Source organism: Macrotis lagotis, chromosome 4 (genome assembly GCF_037893015.1).
Source record: "Macrotis lagotis isolate mMagLag1 chromosome 4, bilby.v1.9.chrom.fasta, whole genome shotgun sequence".
In the NCBI taxonomy this organism is placed as follows: domain Eukaryota; kingdom Metazoa; phylum Chordata; class Mammalia; order Peramelemorphia; family Peramelidae; genus Macrotis; species Macrotis lagotis.
Genome location: NC_133661.1, coordinates 10,460,231 through 10,477,780, shown reverse-complemented (window position 1 = coordinate 10,477,780; position 17,550 = coordinate 10,460,231). Strand labels below are relative to the sequence as shown.

The window sequence follows — 17,550 nt, the reverse complement described above, 5'->3', positions numbered from 1 at the left end:
TGTACTACAATAACAAGGACTAACATTTATACTTCACCTATGAGCCACATCTCACACTTTATAGAGCACCAACTATACAACCCTCACAGCATCCAGGGCTTTTTATCCATCAGCTGAGAATAAAAAGGAGCTGACAGATGCTAGACGAGGAATTTGGGGTCCTGGGTGGCTCCACCTTGGGTCCTCAGCACGCCCCTTCCCCTTCTCAGCTCACTTTCCTCATCTGTAAACTAGAAGGTCCAACCCAATGACACCCCAGAATCCAATCAGGCCCATAATTCTGGTGTGCTGGTTTCTGCCTTTAGTTTTCCCCACATGCAAAATGGGAGAGCTCTTTTGGGGTCATCTAGAAAAGTTCAGGTAGAAACAGGGCTCTCCAGAGCAAGGGCCACACGGTTCTCCAGGAATTTCCTTTTCAAAGGGCCCAGCTAGGGTCCAAGAGCAGGGGAGGTCCTCACAAGACTCCAATGAGACAGACCTGTTGTCTTCTCACAGATGAGGAAATTGAGGATCAGAAAATTTCAGTGATTTCTCCAGTAACCAGAAAGTTGGTCCTATAGAGGGTAGGATTTGAATCCAGCTCTTTCTAATGATCAGTTAGTCAAGGTCTATGGTGATCCCTTGGGCAAGTCACTGAACCCTGACTGCCCCACATCCAGGGCCATCTCCAGTCGTCCTGATCTATATCTAGCCACTGGATCAGAGGAGGAGAAAGTGAACCTGATGACAGAGCCCAGACCCCTCCACTCTCCCTCCCCCCACCCCCACCTCACTCAAATCCAATTCATGTGTTTGTCATGGCATCACCTCCCTGATGTCATGGCTTTCTTCAAGACCAAGAAACAAATATCATCCTCCTCCTCCTCCTCCCCCTCCTGGTGAGGAACACAACAATTAATCACAAAACATTTCAATGGCCTTTTAAGGTTTGTAAGGTACTTTCCATTATTATCTCATTTGATCCTCCCAAGATTCAAAATGAGTGTCACAGATATTCATGTCTTCCACAAAAGTAACCCATGGTTACTGAGATTTGATAAAATTCAGTCATTTCCCAACTTCCTGGTCAGCGCCAGGTCTTGCTGCCCACACTCTGGCACTCTGGGTGCTTGGACACCCCGGGGATGCTGGGCTTGGACTGGTCAGTGGGGGGGGGCTTTATTTCTTCCGCTCAGGTCTCTCATGCCTCTTCGCGGTCATCTCGACACGGGGCTCCCCAATGGGAAACCCTTTCCCTCTGGTTCTCCATTTCTTACTCCCTTCTTTGTATCTTCTTTCTTGATTAGAATGTTATTCTTCAAAGGCAGGAGCATCCAAAAGTCTTGTTGCTTGTATCATCGATGGCCATTTCATCCCTTGATTCATTCAATTTGATTTCATTTCTGGGAGATGCTATTGTGCTGTTTGGTCCAGAGAGACACCTGTGGGGCCTGATCACTTAAGGGCGCAATATGGGATCACCCTTCAGCTGAGTCCGAGGCTGTCGGATCTGGCAAAGAACCCAAGGCCCTTTGTTAGCCACTCCTTATCATGAACTTGCAGAAGTGACCCAAAGGGGTCCACTGTCTTTGGTGGATCTATATGTGTAGCCATATCTATATATGTGTATATGGTTATATAGATTTACATACACACATGGAGAAAGGCACAAAGAGAGAAACAAAGAAAGAGGGGGGGAGGGAGGGAGAAGAAACAAGCAGATACAGTAGGAATTCCATTCTGAAGGTCGAGTCCTGAGCCTGGCATCTCCCACCATTGTGACCAACTGTGGGCTAGCCACTTACCCTGCATTGCCTCAATGACCTCATCTGGACAATAAGGAGGCCCATTGAGATGACCCCAAAGGGCTCTTCCTTCTCTAGGGTAGGATCCTAAGCATCTGGCTTACCTCTCAGGGCCTCAGTTTCCTCACCTGTAAAAATGAGAGGGCTGGTCTAGATGGCCTGTGGCCCTTCCTTCTCCCTTTAGGATTTGAATAACTTACTTCTCTCCTTGGGTGGGTTATGACTCCTACTCATTGACTTCCTTGGGTAAAGGACCAGACCCTCCATTGAACAGTGAGAAAGTACAAGGACTAGAGAATTTAAAAGCAATTAGAAAAGATTTTTAAAGTATGTCAACCTTTGCAAGATTTAAGACTTCCTCATGGTTCTTTGTATCCCAAATGTAAAGCCAATCTGGAAGGGATTTGGAGGAGATGGCAAGTCTCTCATCCACAAGCCTGAGGAAGGTCCCAGAATCCAGTCAAGATGACCTGCAATGGCCCAATGATGGGTGGCTTTGGTGTCTGACCAAGCTCTCCGCGTGCCTACATCAGTTGCTGGAATACAGCATCTTTATATAACTGCAGGGCAAGTCTTCACATGCTTGGAGTAGACAAGGGAAAGAAGAGGGGCCAGGCTAGAACCCTCTGTACTGAGAGGGTGTGATGTGAAGGAGATTGAGGACACGGTTCAGAGAGGAAGGGGAACTGGGGAGGGGCAGCCCAATAACCTAGAGAGCAGAGAGGATCAAGGAAGAGACGGACTCACCATGTCCAAGGCTGCAGAGAGGTCCAGGAGACTGGAGACAGACTAAAGGACCTGGATTTATCAGTTAAAAGATCATTAGTGTCTTTGGAGAGAGTGGGTTTGGTGGAATGAGAAGAATAGAAGCCAGACTGTAAAGGGTTAAGGAGAGAGAGAGAGAGAGAGAGAGAGAGAGAGAGAGAGAGAGAGAGAAGTGAGATGCCTTTTTTGAAGAGATTCTTCAGAAAAGGCAGAAGAGACACAGATGCTAGTTAGTGGGGATGGAAGGATCAAGTAAGAGCTTTGTGAAGATGGGGGAGCCATGGATTTGTTTGTAGAGACTAAGGAATGAGCCAGTAGAGAAGAGATTGAAAACAAATGAGTGAGTGGGATGACCACGGAGTCAGTTCCTTGAGGGCCCAGGCTGGAATGGGATCAGTTGAGTAGGCATAGGGATAGCCTTGGTGAGGAGTAAGGCTGCCTCTTCATGTGAGATGAGGTGAAGGAAGAGAGGGGCAGAAGGTCCCAAGTGATGGGAGATTGGTGAACAAGAGCCTTCCGTTCTTCTGTAAACTAGGAGGTAGAGTCCTCAGCTGAGAGAGTGGAGGGGAAGAGGAGAGACATGAAGTTGGATGAGATGATCTGGATGAACTGCTATGGTGAGTGGGAAAGAAAGCTGCTAAGGGAGGTAGAATAAGGTCACCAAGCAGCAGGGAGGGCCCAGGTGAGGCTGGGGAACAGATGTGTTTAGTGGACCCAGGAGCAGGTGTGTGGGAGCAAAGGTAGGAGATGGTTCAGCAGGGCGTAATTAGTGATGATATGAGACACAATATGATGTGTGCTATGCATGACCGACATGACATAGCAGTTTTACAACCTCCGCCACCCCACCCCTTTCCAAAAGATATCTAGGGAAAGAAAAGAGGGATTTGAAGTCCAGTGTCAACTTTCCATCATACCTCAAATTCTTATTGCAAAACTCAGAAAGGACAAACTCCCGAGAATGCTGTGCCTCTTGGGAGGGCTAGTTCTTATAAACACCTTTGATTGAGCAAGAGAGTCCCCTGCACTGGTCCCCTCCCTCCTGAGTCTGGGGGAGGGGGTATAGTATGGCATTGTGAGGCCATTTTACAGATGAAGGAACAGAGCCAGTTGAGCACACAGAGAGGTGGAGAGGTTCCCTAAGCCAATTCCAAGGGGCCCCAAGAGGATCTCTGATGGGAATCTCCTCTAAAGGACCGGCCGCCTCACTTCCAACCGTCTTGGGTTCCATGCCTCCAAGCCCACGAGCACTGAGTCATAGCTGGCCTCAGCTGCCCTTCCAGGCCTTTTTGAGGGCCTGCCATGAGCTCATTCTACTCCCTTCCCCCCTTCTGTTTCCAGGCTTCCTCTAAGGCAGGAGGCCTCCCCCCCACCACCTTCCCTCCCTGGGGCTTGCCTAGTCATTTGGAGGTGGTCTGGGCCCCAGGACAAAGGGATCTGGGAAAGGTGGGGGCTGTTTCTGCCTTTTTCTGTTATTTCCCATCCCCCACCCTCACTCCCACCTCCCCTACAATAAAAGCTGGCTGGTTGACCCCCCCCCCCCCCCAGTCAGCCCATTCCTCCCTGGGAAGGCTCCAAGGCCTAGGAGGAGGCTGCTTCTAGCTCTGCCCTCTCCAGCCAACTACCCCAAACCCGGTCTTCTTCCAGCCAAAGGTGTAAATCAAGTTTGATAATGGCCATCATGGAATCTTTTATTAGGAAACAATTTAACTAAATCCCTTTAAATTGGATTCCCTCCACCTTAGGAAAGACCAGGAGAAATAATAACCAAGTGGGATGCTCCCCTTTAATTTCTCTTTGCAAACAGCAATTATGTGTGATTTTCATTTTAATTGTTTCCATTTCTGTCTGCAATGCATGGGGGGAGGCTTAAAATAGAGAAATCCTCCCAGAAGACTGGGTAAAGATAAATGCAGAATTGTTTTAAAGACACATTATTTATATTCTTTTGAAAATGAAGTTCATTTTATTGTTTCAGTAAAAAAGGAACAAATCTGATCTCAGAGGCTTTCTTAACCGAGTTCTACGTTCACACTGAAATAGCCACCTGAGTGCCAAGGAAGATTCATTCAATTGTTCACTCCCAGAAGCCGCCGAAACCTGAAGACACAGAGAGGCCAGAAACTTGTTTTGGGAAAGACCTCAGAAGTTACAAACAGGCGGGTGCTGAGTGGTGGCCCCCAAGTTGGGCCTGGGTCTTCTCTACCCACTCCTAACTAGAGCTGCATAGTAGCCCTCAAACCAGCCTGGACCCCTCTCTACCCACTCCCAGCTAGAGCTGCGTGGTGGTCCCCAAGTTGGGCCTGGGCCTTCTCTACCCACTCCCAGAGAGAGCTGCATGGTAGCCCCCAAGTTGGGCCTTGGCCTTCTCTACCCACTCCCAGAGAGAGCTGCATGGTGGCCCCCAAGTTGGGCCTGGGCCTTCTCTACCCACTCCCAGCTAGAGCTGCATGGTGGCCCCCAAGTTGGGCCTGGGCCTTCTCTACCCACTCCCAGAGAGCTGCATGGTGGCCCCCAAGTTGGGCCTGGGCCTTCTCTACCCACTCCCAGCTACAGCTGCGTGGTGGTCCCCAAGTTGGGCCTGGGCCTTCTCTACCCACTCCCAGAGAGCTGCATGGTGGCCCCCAAGTTGGGTCTGGGCCTTCTCTACCCACTCCCAGAGAGAGCTGCATGGTGGCCCCCAAGTTGGGCCTTGGCCTTCTCTACCCACTCCCAGCTACAGCTGCGTGGTGGTCCCCAAGTTGGGCCTGGGCCTTCTCTACCCACTCCCAGAGAGCTGCATGGTGGCCCCCAAGTTGGGCTAGGTCTTTTCTACCCACTCCCACCTACAGCTGTGTGGCAATCCCCAAGTCAGCCTGGGCCCCTCTCTACCCACTCTCAGCTGATGCTGAATGGTGGCCCCCAAGTTAGGCCTGGGCCCTTCTCTTCCCATGAGTTCCCAGTTGCCTTCCCTTCTAGAAATTAATCCAGAAAATGCCCCCAGCCGCAACCCCTTTTATACATGGAGAGTAGGCTTTAAGGACAAAGTAATTAAACACTGAAAACAAGGGTTTATAATTAAAATGCTGACACCAACTGAACCACGAATGGACTGCCGTAATATTTTTACAGTCCCTTTTATACATAATGTATGATCCTTCTGCTCAAGTTTCCTCCATGTTCTTTTCCTGTGAAATAATTTACAATAATAAATAATTTATTACAGCAACTGCAAAAGGTAATTATGGTTTTCCATCCTCCCCCTAACCTTTTTTTAAAAAATATGAATTCTATTTTGTCCTCAGTCCTCTGACTCTCCAGGGCAAGTTGATGGGACTTAATTGGTTTTCTTGGGCATCCCTTCATTTCCAGGTCTTCTCAAGAGGTTGGACCAAAGGGGAAACAGAGCCCAACACACCCCTTGTCCTCAGTGGCTGTGCACGATAGGACACAACTCCCAGGGTGGCAGAGGTCTGAGGGCTGCGGCTCCTCCCTTTCACCAAAAAGATTTGACTATCATGGATGTGGCCATGCTCCAGGGCCAGGTAAAAGAAGATCAGCCCAGGGTCTCCACCATCAATGGGCCTGGAAACCGAGGAATTCCCCCCAATCTCATCCATTTTTCTACAGCTTGAAAAACTAAAGAGAAGCTGTTTTCAGAACAATATTTCCTGTTGCAAGAACACAATAATTAGTCATGTAAATGGAAGTGTGTAGAGGAAATTCCAGTTCAGAAATAGAAGGTTTGCTGAGGATGGGCCAGGAGAGAGAATGGGAAATGGAGCACAGAAAAAAAAATGGAGCATCTCTCCTTCAAAGGATGGCAGCAGATTTTCCATCCCCTCTGGAAAGCTCTGGGGGAGAGAGCCTTGGCCAGATCTTCTCCAGTCTTCCCTCGATTTAGGAAAGTTTCCCTTCTGCCTCTGATTGGAGCAGGGTCCACATAAGGTTCCCAAGTGGGGTCCTCCCCAATGGGACTCTGGGAAGCAAGCTATTCATTATCAAAGCTCCGAATACCTTTGTCTTTCATTGTTCTGAGCACTCACAAGTTCTGGTCTAGTGTGTCCAGGGGAGGCCAGGGGCTTGAAAGGGGCCGTCCGATGAAGAATCCAGCATACCCCAACAATCTTTATCCTAACTCCATGGCAGGACATTCTTGGGGTTTGGGGGGGGGTTGTATTTTTTTAGATTTTTTTCAAGGCAATGGGGTTAAGTGGCTTGCCCAAGGCCACACAGCTAGAAAATTATTAAGTGTCTGAGACCGGATTTGAACCCAGGTACTCCTGACTCCAAGGCCGGTGCTTTATCCACTGCACCACCTAGCCACCCCTATGGCAGGACATTCTTAAAGGTGTTTATGTGAGTCAGACTCTTTTTCACTCCCTGCTGGATCATCCATTTGGAGCCTTCAGAGGAGACCCAAGGGGCCAAGCTGACCCTGAGTCTCACAGGAAGATTCCAGTGATTATGGACAGAATGCTAGCTCTCTCTCTCTCCCCAAGAGACAAGCAGGGCTTTGGAGGTGCTTATAACGGGAAGGCCAAGCATCGTCACCTTGTAAAGACCTAAATGCCTCTTGTAAAGCTGAAGCATTGGCTTCCAAGTCCTGAAACACAGGCATCTAAGGGGGAGGTGACCACACTGCCAGGACCTGACCTTGATTCTCCTTGGATGCTCCAGGCCTGGGCCTGGAGAGCCTGGCCACATCTACCTTGACCTGACACCCAACACCCGGGTCTCTGGGCAATGAATCCCTGATTCTACCCTCTACTTTCTTGAGACTTGCCCTCTTCCCCCCTGAAGACAAGTGGAGAAAGAGATTGAGTCTGAATAACTGAGGTCTAGGAGACCTGGGCTCTGTTTAATTGAGTTCTTCCTGAATTAAGTCAGCACAATTTCCTCCCACCCCAGGGAAGCCAAGAGAACATGCACATGCTCAGGCAGACAAAATACCTCCCATGGACTCTTGGTTCTGTTGTGGAGAGATAAAAAAAGAAGGTGATCGGGCCAGGCAGGAAGGGCAAGGAAAGGATGACTCAACAGACTCCCTGGCCTTACTTCCTCCCTCCTTCCTCACTGGGCAGCCCCTCCAAAAGGGTAGCTCTAGTTGACTCCCTGGGAAGTCAGTGCCAAGGAGACTGGGATAAAAATGATTTCGTCCTCAGGCAGAAGGGCCTGTGGCCTGCCTCCCCCACCTCCCAAGCTTCAAGGCAGAAGAGCTTCCCCTGCTAGGGCCGTCTTCCTCAAAATCTGAGACCAGGATGCAGAGGGAGAAGTGGTGATTCTCCCACTTCCCTTTCCAATGGAAACCCAGGCTACCCTTTGTGTTTCGTCATGGCGGCCTCTTGTAAGACAGCCAAAACCCAGGGGAGCTGGGTTACCCCCAGATTCGGCTGGTTGAGATGCTCTGATGGGGCAATTTATGGACACTGGGGCCTGACCATTGCCAAGGAGCTCAGCACCTTCCACCTCCCTCTAGGAGGGAAAGACGTGGCCAATTTAAAATTCTGATAATAACTGGTCTTCCTAAAATAAAGAAGCTATTGGATACTAAGTAGGCTGAATACCAAGTAGGCTGATGATCAGGCCCAAACCGAAGTTAGCAAAACAAAACAAAAAACCTCCCAACACATCAATAAACAAAAAAAGAAAGGAAAAAACCCAAGCCCAGTTGGCAATGCCAAGAAGACTGGGGATGACAAAGACAATTATGGAGGGAAGGATTCCCTTACAAGCAGCTCCTGGGCAGCAGCAGAGAGGCTCGGTGGCCTCCCAGAAGCCCAGTCTCACCGACTGGGTACTTTTTGCAGAGGGAGCACCAGAGTCCCTGGGAACACCCTCCTTCGGGACTCTGGAACTGAACTTACATCAGATCACACAACAAGGGAAGTAAGGTAGGGAAGAAGGCCCCTCTGAATGCATGTGTCTTTGCTAATTAAAGGAGAAACTGAGGCTACCAAAGAGCCAAGACAGTTGCGTCTAGATGACTATATGATCAGAGACCATGGGATCTTGAACCAAGAGCAGGAAGGGACCTTAGGGATCATCTGGTCCAACCCTCTCAATTCACAGAAGAGGAAAATGAGTTCCAGAGAATTGCTAAAACTGGTCCAAGGGGACTTGGTAGCAAGTCGCATAGTGGGAAATTAAGTCCGGGCCCCATGGGGGTCCAATGGGTCACTGGTCTAGATACAGCAGCTAGAGTGGAAGGGAGTCCAGTCAACTAACTCCTTATGGAACAAGAGAGGAAACTGAAGACCGCCAAGGGTGGGTGATTCGTCCAAGGTCACACAGGTGATAAGGATCAGACTCTACACTGGGGCTCTTGGCAGCATACTGCCCCCCTCTACAGAAGGGTCTTCTCAAAGCCAAGGAGCCTTCATGAAGACTAAATAAAACCAGTCCCAGTGCTTCCTTCCCCCAAGCTTTTGTCCAGTCCAGGAAGTCCCAAGGATCACCCGTTCCTGACCCAGTTCCCCCAATAGAGTACTTGCCACCTCTGGCAAGACAGGGACCCCCCACATCCACAGGAGTGAGACCTTCTCATGGGCATAGAAGCAAGCCAACAGAAGGCATGCCCCCAGGAGCCCCTGACTCCCTACACCTTGAAGGAAACTGAACTTCTCAAGAAGGTCCTCTTGAAACCTCTCATCCCATCTCTTCGGCTTCATCTTCCCAGCCACCCATGGGGCAGGAAGCTAACCCCCCCCAGGTATATGGCCAGCAGCTGTCCCCACAAGCCATGGGCCTCTGTGGAATCCCTGGGGACACACACCTGCCCGGCAGCAAACGGGGACGGATGGCCAGACAGCCCCGGTCACTTACCCATCATTCCGCAGGAGAAAAGTGTGGGTCCTTGACTCATCTTCTTGGGAGTGTGCTGAAAACAACCAGAGAAGCGGATGATGTCTCGCGGTCTTAGTGCGGAGGCCGTCTCCCTGAGCCCTCCCCAACACCACCCCCAAAGGGGTGATGGCCTTCTGCAACTTCAGCTGGGGGAAAGGGACAGCCCCTCCGGGTGCGGAGCAGAGGGCAGGGCACTTTGTCCACCACCTCCCAGGAGTTGTGGATCCCATCATTTTAATGGGCTTAACAACAGCAACAACAAAAAAAACCAAAAAGGCACGACATCTGACATGAAGGGATTTTTCCATGTGAGGATGTGGAGGAGGTGTCATCGGAAACAGTTGAACAAATTCCACCAGGAGCTCTGAAATGGCACCCTGGGCCAGCAGAGGGAGGCCAGGGCCAGTGGGGCAAGGGGACCCAGCTGGGCATGGGGTCCCAGCAGGAGCCTCTGACCACAGCCAAGGGACCCCTTGATTGCCTCTGAGGAAACAACAGACACAACGTTTTAAAGTCGGCCCCAGCCGGGCTATGCTGTTTCCTGTTCTTCTTCAGGCCACTGCTCTAGGGACGGAGCCAGGAAAACAAAGGCTGCATGGAGAAGCAACCTGCCCCCGACTGGCACCTCTGGGCACCCCATTGCCACCATGCTTCCCTTTCTGCTTCACTGTTCCTGTCATCCATCGCCCAGTCTGAAGGCTCCTAAGACGGGAGGGCCACACCAAGGGCAGCCCGACCTCATTCCACCTCACCCCCCCCATTTTCCAGATGAGGAAGCTCTGGAGCCCCTCACTCTGAGTGGGTTTGCTCCAGGTCCCACAGGAAGCATCTGAGCCAGATTAGAACTCCGTTCCCTCTGACTCTCCAGACAGTTGGAATCAGGAGAGCCCCGCATCATCTAGCATCCGACACTCTCCCCTGCCCAGGCCGGACACTCCCCCTTTCTGAGCCTCAGTTTCTTCATTTGCAAAACAGGAGCAGGAGACCCCAAGGACCCACTGCTCAGAGTTGTAGAAGGGGTGTAAACCTCCAAAGACCAAACCAAGGGGAAGGGCTATCATTAAGCTTTCTTATTATCCCTCCTTCCTCCTTCCTCTCATTCTTTTGGATGGAGTTCAGAGAGAAATGGTTCTGGGGCAGATTCTGGACATCTAATATTGTGGTTTCTGGGCAGGGGATAAAAAGGCAATAATAATAACTGATGAAAATTCTGAGGGTCTGAGTCGGCTTCTGCTGGCTCCCAGTGCTCTCCGGGCCACCCCTTCTCCCTGGAGGATGGATCCCCTCATCGCTCTGACTCTTGCACCACCATCACCAGCTATTGTCCCTCCCCAGACTCAGAAAGCTGGCCCAGGTCTCGACTGGGCTCCAAGTTCACTGTCCAGAACCTCTAGTCCATACGAGGCCAGAGGACCCAGATCGAACCCAGAACTGACTGGGAGACTTGAGGACTAAACCTTCCCAGTCTTCTCCGAGCCCTCTCCCACCTTACAAGGCACTCCCCTTCCCCCACCTTACAAGAAGGTGGTGCTCCCCCAAAGCCGGGGGCTCCATTGACAGGCAGACATGGCTGGGCCTCCCCAAGCCTATCTGCACCTGCCCACCCCTCTCCTGGTCCCCATTCTGGGGCTGCCCACTTAGGGAACAATAGCGGGCTGCCTGCTGACAACCACTAGTCACCTAATGAGACCGATGCTGATAAATATGCATCGGGTCCATAAACGTCTCTGGAAGGGGGCCAGGGCGGCCCGGGCAGCTGCACTGAGAAAGGAGGCTGCCAGGGAAACCCACCTGCCCGGCCGGGCCGGGCACAGCCAGCGCTGCGGGCCTTGGTTTCCCTAGAAGCACCCGAGGGAGGAGGGCCACTGAGATCAGAGCTGGCAGGGGAAAGGTCCTGCAAAGTCAACTCCTTCGTGAGGAGAGGCTAAATAAATGACTCACTCAAGGTCACACAGCAAGACAAGGAGCAAAGAAAGCAGACTGGGGGGGGGGGGCTCTCCTCGCAGCTGCCGGGCACAGGACAAAGCCAGGAAGCCGAGCCGGGAACTCACCCACTATTCTGATAAGTGAAACTCACCCAGCTAAAATTGTCCACTTTTCCTCAAACCCAAGGACTCTGCGTCTGAAGGAAGCCTTGGTTCAAACCAGGAGTCGGAGCCTCTACTGGATGTCCAACCCTCTCTGCCGGGAGGCCCCTCACTGCTTCTAAGAGGGGGGCTAGCCCAGAGAGCAAGCCCAGGTGTGGGCAGGCCCTGGAGGGACCGTTGACCTATGTTCCCAAACCATTTTCACAAGCTTCCCCCATACACCCTACATGCCAGACAGACTGGCAGGCCACCCCATCTCCCACCTCCGGGCCTTGGTGCGGGCTGTGACCCATGCCAGGGATGCTGTTCCTCTCAGGTCTCCTCTCCAAGGCCTCCACACGGTCTCTCCTGATCCCCTAGGTGCTAATGCTCCTGCCTCTGAAATTATTTGCTCCTTCCTTTGTATTTGGGATTCCCCATGCCAGAATGTTCTCCCTCTCATCTCCATCTGCTTCGGGTCCCAGCCCCCCTTCATGCTGGAGCCTCCCTGTCTTGGTTATTCTCCTTAGCCTGTGGGCAGCTGGTCTGCAGCTGCTGGCTTCTAGGCCGTCTCCCCATCACACCGTGCACTCTCGGAGGTCGGGTCTGGCTTCAGGGGCTACCCTACCAGCCCTTTCAAATGTGCTGGGCAGACAGACAGAGAGCCCAGTTTTGCTCTGGACCAGCTCGGGGATTCATGCCATGCCACCTCAGGAAACCAGTCCCATTCAGTGGGTCCCCAAAGCCTGAGGGTCGACGAACATGGAATAAGAGTCTCCAGAGCTGGGGGAGGGGTCATCCTGATGCTAAGAGAGTCACTTTTAGGGCCCCAGAGCAAAGTCACCTCTTCCTGCCAGTTATCTCTACAGCCCCTTCAATTTACCAAAGACTTTCTAAGTGTCAGCTGCCAAGCCTCACAGCAAGTTCATGAGGTAGGTCCTGTTATTATTCTCATTTTAGAAATGAGGAAACTGACACTGAGAATGGCTAAGGGACTCACCCAGGACAATACAGCTGGCAAGTATCCCGGGCAGGATTTGAACTCAGGTCTTCCTGATTCCACACCTAGTCATCTGTCTCCTGCTCCTCCTGGGTGCCTCGTAAGGTAGAGAGCTCCCTGTGACGGAGGGAATCCAAGCCCCATCAGCCTCACTTTCCAGGTAAGGATGTGTTTAATTCAAGCCTTGTGGGATGGAGGGCCAGAAGTGGACCCCTGGACTCTGCCCACCTCACCAAGTTCATTGCCTCTGGGACCTATTCCCAGAGTGTTATAATGAGGTGGGGTGGGGGGAGTCAGGGAATAGTGAGAAAAATCCATTTGCTGAACGTTTCTCCCCAGAACTGATGGTCTATTTAAGTAAGGTCTTCTTTCTTACCCCAAGGCCACTCTGGCACAAGTTTATTTGTTCTGAAACACCGAGGCCGTTGAGTCTGGCTCCATGATGCGAACAGCAGGACTTGGGGGTGCTCACCAGCCCCACCGGGAAAGAAGCTGGATGGGGTTTATGAACTGTCTGTCCTCCAGAGCAGCCGCTACCCGGGACCACCATATAGGACTTTTCATAACTGGTTTCCTGGAGGCCAATTCCTCCAACCATAATGTAATCTTTCTACTCACCTAAGTCTGCAGGGAAGCCTTCCCGAAGCAAAAGGGAGAAAATGAGAATCTCACATTTTCAGGCTGACAGACAAGAGCATGAGAACAGAAAATAATGAATTCATAGTACCTAAAAGAAGGAAGACCCTGGACTCTGGGGAAGAGCAGAAGTGGCTGAAAGCCAAAAAGAGTGAGGGGCTCAGGGGCTTTTAAGAGAAGTCTCATCTGGGAGAGGGAGAGCAGGTTGGGGGAAGAAGGGAATGGGAGGGGGAGAGCAGATTGGAAGAAGGGGAATGGAAGGGAGGGGAAGGATGGGAGAGAATGGATTGGGAGGAGAGGGCTTCCTGACAGCCCAGGAAATGCACAGGGTCCTCTGCACACTATTGAAAAGGCCTCTCTCCTTGGTCTTAGGGCTGAGTCCTTTGGACTTCACTGTGAACCTGGGTTCTAGGTTCAACTCAGAGCAGAGACCTTTCATCTCTCATTGCAGGGGTTGTTTTCATTCACAGAATTGTCACACTGAAGGGGCGGCTAGGTGGCGCAGTAGATAAAGCACAGGCCCTGGAGCCAGGAGGACTTGAGTTCAAATCCAGCCTCAGACACTCAATAATGACCTAGCTGTGTGGCCTTGGGCAAATCACTTAATCCCACTGCCTTGCAAAAACTAAAAAAAAAAAAAAAAAAAATTGTCACACCGGGCTAATGAAAGGTAGACTGGAACTAAGAGACCCAGGATCTCAGTCCTGGCTCCAGGCCAACCAGCTGTAGGAGGATCTACCAACCCTATAAGAGGCTTGTGCCTCAGTTTCCTTGTGCATCCCCTGGAGATATTGATACCCGCTCAGCCTACACTCAGGAGAGATCTGAACAAGACAAGTGATCGACAGGGAACACTTCTCTGGAGGAAGCACCCCAATCTTGTGGTTGGCTCTCAGTGTTTGGTAGTTGAGGAATGAGGCAAATAAGAAATAAGAAGAGTCTGAGAAGTGAACGTTGCTCCAAACGTGAATGAAGGATTTATTTGATGTGCTTGCTCTCTGCACGGGGTGGGCTCTGCCCTTGAGAAGTTCCCACTCTAAAGGGGGTGGGGGATAGAGCTAGCCACTAGGGGAGGTTTCAGCTTCAGATCCCATGGGAAGATCCCAAAGCAGAGGGTCTGATCACTTCATTCACATCATTTCCACTGATAAAAATCCCACTGGTTTCTGATGTTGAGCCCTGCAATAGGGTCAAAGGCTTTGATGAGGAGACGTTTCTTTTCTGGGTCTTCTGGGCAGATAGGAAGCCTGGCTGTTCCTAGTACTCTTGGGCTCAGGGTCCATCTGGGTCAAGATAGTGGGGGGGGGGGGTCTGATTGCTGGGCCTTTCTGCCTCCTCTCCCACTTCAAGTGCCTCACCATGTCAACCAAGTTGGCTGCCCATGGGCGGCGGGTGGTTGGCAGTTGGTGTGGATGGCTGGTTCCCTCTCCCCTGGAGTTGCTTCCCCAGATAATGCTGTCAGGGCTGAGCTAGCCACAAGGCTAGGGATCCAGGGACAGCTCCCGGTGGTAGGGATGATGAAAGTGGGCTCCTCTCAGTTTGGTAGTTTGGGGGCATTGCCATTCCCCAGACTCTGAGGCTAAGAGTCCCGGGGAAGATGGTGGCCAAAGCGTCAGTGGTGATAGGCTGACAAGTGAGACTAAGTAAAAAAAGACCCATCCAGGGAAAGGGGCAGGGGTCCCACGCCCAGCCGGGGAAGCAGTCAGCTCCCAGCTCGCTCTGCTCTCAGGACAGGAGCTAGCCTGGCACTAGATGGAAGCCTTGCCTGGGACAGGCTCCTGAAGCCGGCCCGAGGAAGGCAGTCACTATGGAAATGAGAGAACAGGCCCTTGAACTCAGCGTGGGCGGCAGAAAGAAGATGGCGGGAAGCAGGCCCTCCAAGGTCAAATGTCTGGGCCGCCTTCCAAGTGCAGCAGTTCAAGTGAGAATACTTGGAAGAAAGAGGGAGAGGGAGAAGAGCCGGGCAGAGGTGGGGCAGGGCAGGAAAGGGCCTGTCACTGGTCACTGCTAGGATGGGCAAGGGAAGGACCGGGGTTCGGTCTTAGGCCACCAAGGACAAAGACAGCCAGATATCCATGTGGTCAGCGGCCATCCCCTCAAGAAGACTGCCCCTCCTTGGGACTGCCATGGGCCGGGGAGGGAAATCAAATCAATGGCCATCCAAGGCTGATCAAAGGCTAGGGAATGAGAGAGTCAATGGCAAATCACAGGACACGAGGAACCAAAGCCAGGCGAAGCCTCCTCCAGAACCCCCAAATCCACGCCTTCCACAAGATCGAGACCATCCTCCGGGGCCTCACAATTCCTCAAAGGGCTTAGAACAAGGAAGGACTTGTCATTATTTCTGTAATTGTCCTCATGCTGTTCCCACAAAAGATCTCATCTGTTCCTAAAGACAAGCAGGGTGCACGGCCACGTGGGCCGCCACGGGAGGACGACTCGGCCAAAGATGGGGGTGGGGTGGGGGCTGGAGTCTAAGAAAAGAAAAATGACCTTTCCCCATTACTGTTACTTTGATGGTATTTCTGGGCAGGATAATCTTACCACCCCCCCCCCTTGACTTCCTCCACCTCTGGGCACCTCTAGGGGTCTGGCGCAGCTGTTTGCCTTCTCAGCTGTGTGGTTGGGGGGGGAGGAAGAGGAGAAGGAGAAGGAGAAGGATGGGTGGGCCCAGCAAGAAAAGGCTGGGGCCCAAAGCCCAGTGTTTGGGTGGTACAGTCTGGGAGGAACAGATAAGCGGCCAAGATCAAGGTCGCAGTGGGGCTGATGCTGCCCTAGGGAAGGGAGGAAGGGACCCCGGCAGGGAGGAAAGAATCCCCAGCAGGCACCCAATGCCCCCTATTTCTGCCTTCCTTTTTTGGGTCTCTTCCCTAAAATTCCTTCTCTGAGTCAATGAGGAAACGGCCCTGCCCTTCTCCCCCAGGAAAGGGACGCACCCCACCTGGCCCCTCTGTCTTCCCCCCGACTCGTCTGCCCCAGAACCTGCTCTGAGTCACTGCAAGCACATGGGCCATTTAAAAGCCAGGACTGATGACCCTGACACCTTTCCTCCCAGGGGGCGCAGTGGGAGGAGGGGAAGGGGAGGCCAAGAGGACAATCCTCGTGGCCTTAGGAAGTACCCCCTAGGAAGGCCAGCCGGACACCCAAGCAATGTAAGGCAGGAACAGGCCAAAGAGGTCATCTCCTGCTGCCACCCCCCTTGTTTTACAGATGAGGAAACTGAGGGATGGAGAAGTGAAGTATCTAACTCAGCCTCTCCCAGGTAATTAAGCTTCAGAGGGGGGATCTGAACCCAGGTCCTCTGGCACCAGAGCCAGCACACTTTCCAGGGTGCACAATGTTCAGAAATTCCCTTTCAGTTTCAAACTGAGAAGGAAAAAGTTTGCAATGGAGAGCAGCAGGGATCTAGACGAGCCTCTAACAACAGGGTGGGGGGACTGGGGGTTGGAGTCCTCCAAGGTGAGTGGAGGGGGAGGCTCCCCCCATTCTGGAGCAAGCCCCACCTGGGCAGTCACCTCATCTGTAAAATGAGAAGGCTGAACTCCAGTGGCCTCTAGTTCCCCCCATCACCCAGTCAAAGTCCCTCACTGCACATCAGACAGAACCAAGATCTGGGGGCAGAGGCCCCGGTTCAAGTCCTGGCTCTGCCAGTTATCACCTCTCTGCAGCTAGCTGTCTCCTGGGCCCCAGCTTCCTCCTCGATATAAGGATGGGGTGGCCCTTGGAGAGGTTGGACGCTTCCAATCAGTCCACAAACATTTCACAGAGAAGGAAGCAGCCTCTGGGGAGCAGAGACTTGAAGCCAGGACTCCAGACACCTTGTCCCGGGCACTCCCTCTACCCTAGGCCAACCAGGCTGACCACATCTAAGTCCCAGGTCTTTCTTGTCCTTTTGCAAACCAGTAACTGCCCCTCCTCTGCAACCAATGGTGCCCCGTGACTTTCTCCAGAGGAAGCCAGGGTCTGGTCCCAGTCTGGACAGGCCACCTGGGTTCCCTCTGGCCTCAGGACTCTCCTCAGCTTCACAGAAACCTTGAGGCAGGCCTACCTACCCAGCCCCAATCATGGCTAGTGCCACATCCTAGCCCCTCTCTGGTGGTGGCCGGCCCATCTCCCCCCATCTCCCCGGGAGGCCCGAGTCTCCGCCGGCTCTGCCCCAGGCATACATCTCCGGAATCCCACTTCTTCTATTTACCCTCCTTGTCTCTGGCCAAACAAGTCCTAATCTGGGCCCAGTTGTTTACATCTCCTTTGTGTTTACCCAAACTTCTGGAAAGTTTGTGCTATGGCCCAGTTTGGAATTCCTGGCCAGGCTCAGTGGACACGACCCTCTGTGGGCTCCTGCTCTCCCCTCGGCCGGGCAGGGCCCGCCCAGGCTCTTACCAGCTCAGGATGGAGAGTCTTGCATGCTATGGAGTCAGCGGCACCTTTGTTTTCGAGAGGCCGGGTCAGGATCATCGCCATGGCAATGCAG

At 52.3% G+C, this 17,550-nt stretch overlaps 1 protein-coding gene and 1 long non-coding RNA gene across 3 annotated transcripts in view; one reads left to right on the top strand and one right to left on the bottom strand.

The window, feature by feature from the left end:
- FAM53B (family with sequence similarity 53 member B) overlaps positions 1 to 17,550 on the bottom strand; it is a 64,473-nt gene extending 46,923 nt beyond the window's left edge. Inside the window, exons 1-2 of one of the 2 annotated variants that reach the window (XM_074232222.1) lie at positions 17,460 to 17,550; positions 9,354 to 9,408 (exon numbers count right to left, since the gene is read on the bottom strand). In XM_074232222.1, coding sequence (XP_074088323.1) covers positions 9,354 to 9,408; positions 17,460 to 17,540 — 136 coding nt within the window. In that variant the 5' untranslated portion in view covers positions 17,541 to 17,550. Of the gene's footprint in view, positions 1 to 9,353; positions 9,409 to 12,440; positions 16,012 to 17,459 lie in introns of those variants that run through there. The other variant, XM_074232223.1, reaches the window with a different exon arrangement.
- Positions 1,816 to 4,766, top strand: LOC141520589 (uncharacterized). Its single transcript, XR_012477671.1, has 3 exons — positions 1,816 to 1,863; positions 3,085 to 3,166; positions 4,528 to 4,766. It is a non-coding gene; the product is annotated as an uncharacterized LOC141520589 (long non-coding RNA).